The 12,721-nt window shown below is 43.3% G+C and overlaps 1 protein-coding gene across 1 annotated transcript in view; it reads right to left on the reverse strand.

The window, feature by feature from the left end:
• mymk (myomaker, myoblast fusion factor) overlaps positions 1–12,721 on the reverse strand; it is a 38,850-nt gene that overhangs the window by 14,581 nt on the left and 11,548 nt on the right. The window contains exon 4 of the mRNA XM_043719750.1: positions 1,564–1,712. Coding sequence (XP_043575685.1) covers positions 1,564–1,712 — 149 coding nt within the window. The remainder of the gene's footprint in view (positions 1–1,563; positions 1,713–12,721) is intronic.

The raw sequence follows: 12,721 nt of genomic DNA on the forward strand, positions 1-12,721 counted from the left end.
AATCCCCTACCATAACTACCCTATTATTCTTACAGATAGCTGAGATCGCCTTACAAGTTTGTTTCTCAATTTCCCTCTGACTATTGGGGGGTCTATAATACAATCCCAATAAGGTTATCATCCCTTTCTTATTTCTCAGTTCCACCCAAATAACTTGCCTGGGTGTATTTCTGGGAATATCCTCCCTCAGCACAGCTGTAATGCTATCCCTTATCAAAAATGCCACTCCCCTTCCTCTCTTGCCTCCCTTTTTATCCTTCCTGTAGCATTTGTATCCTGGAACATTAAGCTGCCAGTCCTGCCCATCTCTGAGCCATGTTTCTGTAATTGCTATGATATCCCAGTCGTTATGTCACCAATGCCCTGTGTAGCTGAAGCATAACCTCCTTACCTTTGTATTTGAGCCCATGCTGAGGCTGAGAGTTCAGGACGTTGGAGAAAAAGAAACACAAAAGAAAATAAAAAGGAAAAAAAGAAAAAGAAACGAACGGAGTGGATGAGTTTCGGCTGAAAAGTCCTACTCCACCACCTTCTTGGAACCCAGATTTTTTTGCATCATTAGCAAATTTAGCAACCATATCTTCAGGCCAAGTCATTTATATAAAATGTAAAAATTGAAACTCTGGCACTGATGCTGTGACACACTGCTTGTTACTTCTTTTCAACCATAACATTTTCCATTTATGCCTGTTCAGTTTCCTATTTACTAGCAAATCATCTATTCATCCCAGTGCAGAGGGTTTATTTTCTGCAATAATTTCTAATGTGACACCTTATCAAATTCTGGAAATTGAAGATTAGTTCATACACCTGTTTCCTTTTATTCACAGCATACATTACTTCCTCAAAGAACTCCAATAAATTGGTTAAATTTCTCTTTCACAAAACCATGTTGACTCCACCTATTAACCTTGAATTTTTAAGTCCCCTGCTTTAGCTTATGTTAGAATAGGTTCTAACATTTTCTCTGTGACAGACATCAAGCTAACACGCCTGAAGACTCTTGTCTTTTTCTCTCCCTTCAATGTTTTTTTTAAAACTTTTTTTTGAGTCATACAGCATAAGTTACATGCACTAACTTTAAATTGAAAGGAATCTTCCCTGAATATTGGGAACGTTGGACAATTAAAACTAATACATTAACTATCTCACCAACCATTCATTCTAAGACCCTTGGATGAAGTTGCAAGTCATGAAGTATATTCAAGACAGATTTTTAATCAGTAAATGAATCAAAGGGTATGGGAATAATGCAGTAAAGTGGCACTAAGGATTATCAGATCAGCCATAATCTCATTGAATGGCACAGCAGACTCGATAAGAATATAAATGGCCATTTGATTTATGTCTTATGGTCAAAATCTACACAGTAAAACAACCTGATATTTAAGTGAACCAAAGACTGGATTAATAGATACTCAATTATTATTCTGGTCCTAAAATTGGTGAAACAAAAAAAAAGAGAGAAACTAGGTCAGATGAATGCCAGAAGAGCTGCAATGATGAACAGTAATAGTGATATAACATTAGGACATGCATAGATGCTTTAGTAACTCTACGTACAAATTTGATGGTTATTATGAAGACAGCTGTTCCAATTGGTCCAGAGAAAACACCATAGCCCCAACGATCTTGATAGATTCGAACACTCAGAGTGAGCACTCCAAATATAACCAATGTAGACCTTTTTGGTTCCTCAAATTCTGCCAGTGCTAAATACCAAATAAGAAAACAAAAGGGCATTTATAGTTACTTATTATTTCATACAAATGAGTAAGCTATCTCGGAAATGCAATGGGTATTGTCCTAATAAGTAAGACAATTGAAACAACAGATGTTATAGAATCCACTGATTATCTTTATAATTCACTATCAGCTTTCTACTGTTTAACTTGTCAGCATTGAAGATGTTAACCTCAAATATCATTAATGGTCATGAAGAATCCACATCAGAATTTCATATATGCACAAGTAGACTTTTAACACACACGCTCTTTGATTTTGTACTCACTTCCACTGAGAAAGAAACTTGCCTCATGACATCCCATGGTAGATTTCATATCAGATTTTTAAACACATAAAAGAATCACAAATCTAAAGCTGCATCTGGGCTCTTGTGGTACGGTGGGAATATCTGTACCACTAAGTTAGGAGGCTCAGATTTAAGACTCACATGCTCCAGACGTATGTCATAATATTTCTGAACAGGTTGAACAGAAAATAGCTAAAGCTGTCACCATCACTGGGGTGCATGGCTACATGCTCAAAGCCACTAGCCACTTGTTTTCTTATGACACATGGGAAAATTATACAAAATGCAGCTTCTTCTTTCACTTGTCTGAAATGTCCATTTTTAAAATATTAACAATCTGATTCATAGGCAAAAGCATTGTCATGAGATTATTCCTGCGAGGTATAAAGGCTTGAACAGCCTCCTGTGTTGCATCATTTTATGATTCCACCTCAAATAATGAGTAACACATGCTATTTGATTTTGGTGGAATTAAATCAGAATCCAAAACCTTTGAAAGACATTACTGCCGAGTCGGTAATGGCATAGTGGTAATATCACTGGACTAGTAATGCAGAACCTCAGACTAATGTGTGCAAAATGGGTGCAAATCCTATGGTAAATTATGAAATTTGAAAATAAAAATCTGGAATAAAAAACTAGCCTACTGGCAACAATGTAATTATTGATACTGATTCTCAATTCAGATTCTACCAGGGTCACTCAGTTCCTGACTTGATTACAGCCATGATTCAAACATGGACAAAACAGCAGAATTTCAGTGAGGTGGGAGTGACTATCCCAAAACTCAAGGCTGTGTTTGACTCTGTAACATTAGAGTCTTGGCAAAACGAGAGTCAATGGGAATCAAGAGGAAGACTCTACACATGTTGCAGTCATACCTAACACAAATGAAGATGATTATGGTTTTGCAGGTCTCTCTCTCACCTTCAGGATGGTTCTGCAGGAGTTCCTCAGGGTAGTATCCAAGGCCCAACCGTCTCGGTAACCTCGTCAATGACTTTACCTCCATCATAAGGTCAGAAGAAGGGTTGTTCACAGATGATTGCATAGTGATCAACAACATTCATTTAGATACTGAGGTAGTCTATGTTCCTTCATACCACACAAGTGCCAGGCATTGAGCATATCCAACAAGGAAGAATATAATTGCCCCATCAGGTTCAATGGCATTGCCATCGCCAAATTCCCCATTATTAAAATCCTGGTAGTTCCATTGACCAGATACTAAACTGGTCTAGCCTTTTACATTTGTTGAGGATCTAAAATCTGAATACAGGCTGAAGTAACTAGTTGTAGTCAGGAACAACCATTTAATACATGCTCTTACTAACATAGGCAGCAATAAAATGGCTTCTTAATGCAACTAACATGACAAAATGGCTTCTAGGCTGCAAATTGACAATTCTGCTTAAAGCTGCATAAAATGGCTTTTAACCCGGCTAAAAGCTGAACTAACCATAGTCTGTCTCAACAAAGATTAGCAGACAATGCTTCCTTTACAACATAGAAATAACTAGACTAGATAAGACATTACTAGCCATCCTAACTGACCTTGCAAGTGCAGGTGCAGAGACTAGGTTTGCAAGATATTAGATCCCCCCACCCCGCCCCGTTAATGCCGTTCTTTCTCCCATTCCTCAGGATCCTGTTAGTTCGGCAACTGCAGCTCATCTTCAAACATATGCTGCTACTGTAGCCAAGCCTGTTCCCCCACCCCCTCCTCAGTTTACTAACTTTTAATACTAAACTAATACTTGCAGTCGACAAAAATCAAAATCTAACCAATCCTCTAAAAAACAACGCGCTCAACCATCAGAAACCCCATTGAGTTCCTCTTCGAGGACTCGAGAGACTAAATACATGCATCAGGCATGTTCCCAATGAGAGAACTGCCGAGCCCACGGGCTGGCACTCCCAGTCAAAACGCCACTATCCGTGTCTACTGTCCCTGGAAACCCCATGAAATTATGTCTATTCTCAGTAATGCACCAGACCGCCACAAGGCCCCTCAACGCCACAATTCAAGTTTATGATGGCACTGCCCAGGACCTTTGGGCCCTTATTCAACAAATCCTTACCTGTACTGAATACGCCCAGTTCACTGAATGCATTGGTTACAATGATTTCACTGCCCTCTCCAAAGCTGTAGCTCAGGATCAGCAGCAACAGGATGATATCCTTGCTGCTGCATCCGCCATACTGGTAAAACCTAATGATCTTACCAGTATTCTCGAACTTTGCCCTAAAAGTAAGGAGTCTGCTGAAGATTTCCTTGAACGCTTCCGAGAATGCTATGAGTCCTATTCTGGGGATCGAACCTTGAGTTTTCATGCTGACAATGCTCAATATAACTCCATGTTATTAAACTGTCTGCCGCCCTCTGTCACCACAGCAGTCAAGACAATCTGGACTTGGTTGACGCTAATGCTAATCAACTCCATCGTCCCTGGATCACCGCTTTGTGATCACTACCACATTGTGATCACTACACAATTCCTGAAGAAGGGCCTGTGCCCGAAACGTCGAATCTCCTGTTCCCTGGATGCTGCCTGACCTGCTGTGCTGTTCCAGCAATAAAGTTTCAACTTTGATCTCCAGCATCTGCAGACCTCACTTTCTCCTCGATCACTACCACATTACCCTGCAATCTAATGGGACAAGATCTGCTGTGTGCTTTTCAAGTTAAACTCGCCTGCTCCCCTGATGGTGTCCAACTTGATTCTAACTCCGTTGAGCGCCAACTGTACGTGTCCACTAAACCCCAATGGTGGTCACTTGACCCCCAAGAGTCTGGAAGTCACGTCACCCTTGCTTATGTTCGGACAGGCCAAGACAAATCCCTTAAAGATTTCTTCAGAGATTTGATTGGTACTGAATGGACTATACAGATCTTGGCTTGGGTCACTGGACCAGAAGGCAAAGCAGATTTCATTCCAATACGCTCTCACCTGTGGAAACAAGCAGAAATCTCAGCCCCTCACATCACCCGGAAGATTAATCTGCCTCATCACGCTAAGGACTGGGCCCCTTGGTCCACCGTATAGTCACCAGGGCTGGCCAACACTGCTATCAGCTGCAAACATTCCAAAGAGGGATGACTATCCTCTACTATCCAACTCCTACTTCAAACAATGCCACACTCCGGCACCATGAAGGTTGGGATATCCTTGAGTTAGTCCATCCAGAAGACTGAGTCGAAACACCCTCCCATGTTGGACTCACGGATTGCAAACCCATTCAGATCGCTCTAAAACCAAAATGTTACTCAACCATCCATCCGCCAATATCCGCTGAAACAACAAGCGATACCGAGCCTTACTGTTTAAATTGATGATTTTCTCCACCAAAGCATTCTGCTCCCTTGCCAATCACCCTGTAACATTCCAATTATAGCTGTCCCAAAACCTGGCAAGACAGACCAGTATAGACTGGTTTAAGACTTAAGAGCTATCAACGCCATCTTGCAGCCTCTTCATGCCCTGGTCCTAAATCCAGCATATATTCTAGCCCTCAGAAGCTAAATGTTTTGCTGTTGTTGACCTGCAACATGCCTTTTTTCTCTGTCTCTTCATGAAGACAGTCAGTACCTTATCGCCTTTACCTTTAATGGACAGCAGCTGACATGGACTTGACTACCTCAAGGGATCATACACTCTCTAACCCTTTTCTCTCAGGTCTTATAGAGAAACAATTGCAGTCTCTAAACCTCACAGGTGGATCTGCACTGATACAATACATAGACGACCTCTTTGTTGCCAGTCTGGATGAAGAATCCAACCACTCTGATGTCGTCCTCCTCCTCCTCAACGATCTGAAATGCCTGGGCTATGTAGTCTCTCTGAAAAAGGTTCCATTGCACAACGTCAGGTAAAGTTTTTAGGTTTCATCCTGTCTGCTGACTCACGTTCTTTTGAACAGACGTGCATCACTCCTATTGTCAACTTCCCAGTCCCAACAATTGGGAAACATGTATGCCAGTGGTTGGGCATGGTCAATATCTGCCAACAATGGATTCCCAACGCTGCCCTCCTCTTTAAGATGTTGACCCCATTTACCTCGTATGAAGGTACCTTTGACCTCTCCTCAGAGGCAAAACAAGCCTTCGATGAGCTTAAGCAAGCCTTATCACAAGCTCCCGCTTTGGAAAGACCACTCTATGACAGATCCTTCCAACTGTACTGCACTATTCTAGATGACTGTGTTTCCTCAGTTCTCACTCAACTACATAGAGATCGACACCGCCCAGTTGTCTATTTCTGTACTAAACTTTATTCTGTTGCTTTAGGACACCCTGTTGCACTCAAATCCTAACCGCTTTTGAGAACATGACTGAAGAGCTTCTGTGCAGAGTTTCCTCATTTCCCCTCCCCCCACCTTGTCTCAGTCAAATCCCTCGAACTCAGCCTTCCTAACCTGCAATCATCTTCCTGACCTCTCCGCCCCCTCCTGTTCCTTGGATGCTGCCTGACCTGCTGCGCTTTTCCAGCAACACATTTTCAGCTCATGTAGTAATTGCCCTGTTGGGACAATTGCAAACTCAACATTTGACTACTGCTCACCAAAACCGTTATGAGGTTTACCTCAACAATCCCTGACTGACCTTTAAGTACTGTACCACCATTAATCCTGCCGATTTCTTTGCACATCCCCCTTCACCCTTATCCGTTCCTGATCATGATTGTTTTCTCCTCATCAATGAGGACATTCAAATTTATCCAGATCTTTCGGATGCCCCTATCTCAGACCCTGATATCAATATGTTCACTAATGGTAGTTCCTCTACTGACCATACAGGTTGATGACCATGGCTCTGTCCTAGAGTCTGCTGCCTTTGAGACTCCTTTTCCTGCCCAACAAGCTGAGCTTTTTGCTCTGATCTGTGCCTGCATCCTTGGGATGGGTCTTTGTATTAACTTTAAAATTAACTCCCCATATGAATTTGGGGTTATACATGATTTTGGACAACTCTGAAAAAACAGAGGGTTTTTCACATTATCTGGTACTCCTATTCCCCACTGCCAGCTTGTCTCAGATCTTTTAACAGTGCTCCTGCTCCCAAAACAGGTTTAGATTAGATTAGATTACTTTACACTGTGGAAACAGGCCCTTCGGCCCAACAAGTCCACACTTACCCGCCGAAGCGCAACCCACCCATACCCCTACATTTACCCCTTACCTAACACTACAGACAATTTAGCATGGCCAATTCACCTGACCTGCACATCTTTGGACTGTGGGAGGAAACCGGAGCACCCGGAGGAAACCCACGCAGACACGGGGAGAATGTGCAAACTCCACACAGTCAGTCGCTGAGGCGGGAATTGAACCCGGGTCTCTGGTGCTGTGAGGCAGCAGTGCTAACCACTGTGCCACCGTTTCTGTTATCAAATGTGCTGCCCATACTACTGGCCAATCCCCTGTCGGCATTGGTAACCGTGCTGCTGATGAGACTGCAAAATAAGTCTCTCGTGGCCATTTAATGATTGTGCCTAAAATGATGAGCCAGACTGAAAGCTCCGACGAGAGTGGGTCAACCTCGGTCAAACTAATGCCAACCATTAAGATGTTGTTACCTTACAGTGGGACACCTCTGATTCTGAAAAGCAGTTGTGGTCCAAAGCCGGCTGTTATTGTAATCCTATTACTACACTATGGACTACTCCGGCTGGACAGATTTGTATGTCTGATGCTCTTGCTTTATGGGTCATTGATTGTCTCCACAATGCTACATATTGTGGTGCTTGTTCGACATCTGACCTCCTTTTGATCACCTGGTGGCGCCCTTGCCTCCAGCAGATGGCCCAATGCGTTAATGCTCGATGTCTCACCTGCCAAGAACACAACTGGACAAGGGTGGGACAGACAACCCTCCCTGAAGGGCCCTGCCAAACCCTGCAAAGGTGTCAGCACAATAAGTATGTTTTGGTCATGGTTGAAGCTTACCCTACTTCAAATGCTGCTGCCAAAACTGTTGTAAATATCTTACTTAAGGAGATTATTCCCTGCTTTGGTATTCCCTTTTGCCTGTGTCTGACAATGGTTCTCATTTTATTGGTGATATTAATGAAGAATGATGCTCTCACTTTGGAATATGCTGCCAACTTCATTATGGTTATCGTCCACAGGTTGCAGGGCTCGTGGAGTGTTGTTACCAGACTCTGAAAACTAAATTTACCAGATTGACTTCTGAGACAGGGTCCTTCATGGGTCAGGTTATTGCCTCTGGTTTTGTTCCACCTACAATGTGGGTAAAACTAACTAGTCCCCAGCCGAAATAGTCCAAGGTCGAGCTTTCCACACACCTTGGGATGATGCCTCCTCCTCTATTCACTTCCACCACATGACTGTCCTCCTATTTCCTCTCCTTGACTAAAATTTTGCGAGGTCTTCACTCCCAAGTCCGTGCTGCTCACGAGAAACTCTCCTCCCTTGACAGTGTTCCTACTGTTGAACCAGGCTCTTTCTTTCTCATCAAGAATTGGACACGCCGTGGTCTCCAACCTCGATGGGAAGGACTATTCCAGGTCCTCCTCACTACCCCGACTGCTGTTAAGGTGGTCAGACACTCTGCCTGGGTTCATCGCAATCATTGGAAGGTAATTGTACGATTCCAAGGGGGGAGATGATGGAGCTGAAGACGACGGGGAACTGAGAGAGGAACCGGAATCAAACCAGACAACTAAGATACAGCTGCATGTTTCGAATAGTAATTCTTCGTCTGTTTTAGATATCCCAATCCTTGCTCCAGAAATGACCATTATGATGAAGATCGAACTTACCCTGCTATATGGACTCGTCATTGCCAGCATTGGTGCTCAAGAAGGGACTGTTTACCCATGTGATCCTGAGCAACCAGAGACTGTGTACCACTTATGCCGGAAAGATGTCCTTGTGTGCCGAAAAACTGATTCCTTTGATGCATGGAACGTTAACAAGAATGACTATCGCAACGGTCAACTGCATCAAGAGGATCGGACAGTTCAGTTACAGAACAAGTCTAAATGGTTCTTACCCTGTCAAGGTGTTGTGTACCAGTTTGATTTCAGTTGTGCTATGGGCAGCCCTGGTAAGCCTTGTCCCCATTCAAATAGGTCTAAATCTGCACGCCGCAAAAGAGAAACGGGGAAAATATTATCTTTTACTAACAATATGTTTCTTCAAAGTCAAAATAAAATATTTGGTTGGGACAAAGTGGTCTGTTATGCCTTTACATCACAAAAGACTCTTTGACCCCTTTCCCCTTCCCGAAACCCAACGAAGGAGTATGGAATGCTTCTAAGGCATTTACCGGGCATAATTCCTGAAGAAGGGCTTATGCCCGAAACGTCGATTCTCGTGCTCCTTGGATGCTGCCTGACCTGCTGCGTTTTCCAGCAACACATTTTTCAGCTAGTATTTTTTCAGTCAAGGCAAAGCAACCAACTTCCTTGTCCTTGATGAAATAGGTACTCCCCATACTTTTCCCGCCTACTGTTCCCTGTCCAATTACCTGGGAATGGAAATGGGATTGGAGTTTCCCTGTCAAACGTTCAGTCTCACCCGAATTCTACGCACATTGGAGAGATGCTAGGGCTTTGGGCACCATTAAAACTCAGTCTTAGTGATTTTTCTTTAGGAGGGTCTGCAGGCATTATTAGCCATCAAAACCGAAATGATCTCATTTGCGGCCTCACCCTCTTGGACAACAAGACAGCCGTGACCTTACCAGGAGTTAAGGACATGCTGTCAGAATTACACCTATTTTCCCAACAAAACTGGTATGCCCTCGACTACCTACTCGAGAAGGAAGGTGGGGTTTGCATCATAGTTAAAGGCAAATGCATGATGGGGGTTACTGGCCTCATCGAGAATATTAGGAGAAAGTGAGGACTGCAGATGCTGGAGATCAGAGCTGAAAATGTGTTGCTGGAAAAGCGCAGCAGGTCAGGCAGCATCCAAGGAGCAGGAGAATCAACGATTCAGGCATGAGCTCTTCTTCAGGACAGAAGGGCTCATGCCCGAAACATCGATTCTCCTGCTCCTTGGATGCTGCCTGACCTGCTGCGCTTTTCCAGCAACACATTTTCAGCTCATTGAGAATATTACCAGGCATATAGAAAACATCCGCACCTTCGTCGGTCAAATGACAGAAGGCGTGGGATGGGGAGATTGGGGCTTTGGCTCATGATACAACTGGTTGATAAATCTGGCTATGTATATTGGTATTGGTTTAGTTTGTCTCTTTGCTGGCATTGCTATTGTTTAATGTGTAATTGCTAAGCTAATAACTTCTGTTGACAGCATCGGTTCACACCAGAAAATGCTTCTTCTCCATCCAACTGAAGATGAGGAGGTGCGATTGCCTACCCCTACTTCCTCCCCAGATGAGAAGGAAGTATGGCGTTGTCTCGCATCCATTTGATTGGACTGATCTAATCTATGCTCTCCCATCCTATGGTGTGGTCATGGAATGACCAAAGAGGGGAGATGAGCATCTGAAATCTGAACACGGGCTGTAATCAAGAATAACCATTTAATACATACTCTTACTAACATAGGCAGCAATAAAATGGCTTTTTAATGCAAATAACATGACAAAATGGCTTCTCAGTTGCAAATTGGCAATTCTGCTTAAAGCTGCATAAAATGGCTTTTAACCTGCTAAAGCTGCATAATTGACATGACCGCAGTCTGACTCTACAGAGATTAGCAGACAATGCTTCCTTTACAGCGTAGAAATAACTAGACTAGATAAGACATTACTAGCCATCCTAACTGACCTTGCAAGTGCAGGTGCAGAGACTTGGTTTGCAAGATAGGAGGAATTGGATGTTGGAAAATAAGGTTGGTTCCCAGGAAATATCATTGTGCCAAGTTGCTGTCAATAATGTCCTTTCTTTAAAATTGATTGGTAATTGTTTGAATGTGCTCTGTGATTATGGCCTGCATACTTCTCAAAAAAAAGTATAAAAATGTCTTTGTCTTAAGCCGCATGCGCAGTTTCTCTGAGCAACATGGAAGTGTTTAACCTCTGTGTAACTGGACAACCTGTGCCCGGCCAAGATTGAATAAAGTGTGAAATCTTACAGAACCAGACCGAATTGCTAGTGTTTATTGACTGATCGTGGAACTGAGAGATTCCTCCCATGGGTCAAGATCTTCGCTGTGACGAAACAAACAAATCAGAGGCTAGGAGTCCTGCAGTGAGCAACATACCTCTCAACTCCCGAAGTCTGTTCACATCTACAAAGCACAAGTCAGGAGAGTGATGAAATACTCTCCACTTGCCTGGATGAGTACAGCTGTGACAACAGAAGTTTGACATCAGAACAAAGCAGCTGGTTGACTGATCCCACATCATAAACTTTCATTCCCCCAACACCAATGTTCGGTAACAGCAGTGTGTACTGTCTACAAGACGCACCACCAAAAATTCTCCAAAGCTTCTGAGATAGCAACTTCCGAACCCATGAACACTATCATCTAGGAAGGACAAGGGATTGATTAAGAGGGGAAGATTAAGTGTGAGAGTAAGCTTGCAGGGAAAGTACAAACTGATTATAAAAGATTGTGATGAGGAAAAGATCAGTGAAGACAACACAGGTCTTTTACTGTCAGAAACAGAAGTTATACTGGGGAATAAGGAGATGGCAAACCAACTGAATACATAGTTTGGGTTCCGTCTTTGCAACAGAAGACACAAATAACATACCAAAAATATTGGGGTGGGGGAGGGGCTACATAGTGGAGACTGTTTAAGGAACAGTTGTTGCGAGTGATGCATAAATGTGTTCTTCTGAGACAGGCAAGAAGGAGTAAGATAAAGGAACCTTGGATGACGAGAGCGGAGGAGCTTCTCGTCAAAAGAAAGAAGGCAGCTTATGCAAGGTGGAGGAAGCAAGGGTCTTGCTCAGCTCTAGAGGATTATGGGCAGACAAGGAAGGACCTCAAAAATGGTCTGAGAAGAGCCCGGAGGGGGCACGAAAAAGGCTTGGCGGAAGGATTAGGGAGAATCCAAAGGCATTTTACACGTATGTGAGGAATAAGAAAATGATCAAAGAAAGAGTAGGGCCGATCAGGGATAGCATAGGGAACTCGAGTATAGAGTCTGAGGAGGTAGGGGAAGCCCTAAATGAGTTTTTTGCTTCTGTCTTTACTAAAGAAAAGGACCTTGTAGTGAATGAAACCATTGAGGAGCAGGTAAGCATGCTGGAACGGATAGAGATTAAGGAAGCTGATGTGCTGAAAATTTTGACAAACATTAAGATTGACAAGTTGCCAGGGCCAGACCAGATTTGACCTTGGCTGCTTTGAGAAGTGAGAAATGTGATTGCTTCGCCTCTTGCGAAGATCTTTGCATCCTCCCTCTCCACTGGAGTCGTACCTGAAGACTGGAGGGAGGCAAATGTAATTCCTCTGTTCATGAAAGGAAATAGGGAAATCCCCGGCATTTACAGACCAGTCAGTCTCACGCCTGTCGTCTGCAAGGTGTTAGAAAGGATTTTGAGGGATAGGATTTATGACCATCTGGAAAAGCATGGCTTAATTAAATGCAGTCAGCATGGCTTTGTGAGGGGCAAGTCATGCCTCACAAATCTTATTAAGTTCTTTGAGGATGTTACTAGACAAGTTGATGAGGGTCGAGCGGTGGATGTGGTGTATATGGACTTCAGCAAGGCATTTGATAAGGTTCCCCATGGTAGGCTT

This window comes from Chiloscyllium plagiosum, chromosome 30 (genome assembly GCF_004010195.1).
Source record: "Chiloscyllium plagiosum isolate BGI_BamShark_2017 chromosome 30, ASM401019v2, whole genome shotgun sequence".
Taxonomy (NCBI): domain Eukaryota; kingdom Metazoa; phylum Chordata; class Chondrichthyes; order Orectolobiformes; family Hemiscylliidae; genus Chiloscyllium; species Chiloscyllium plagiosum.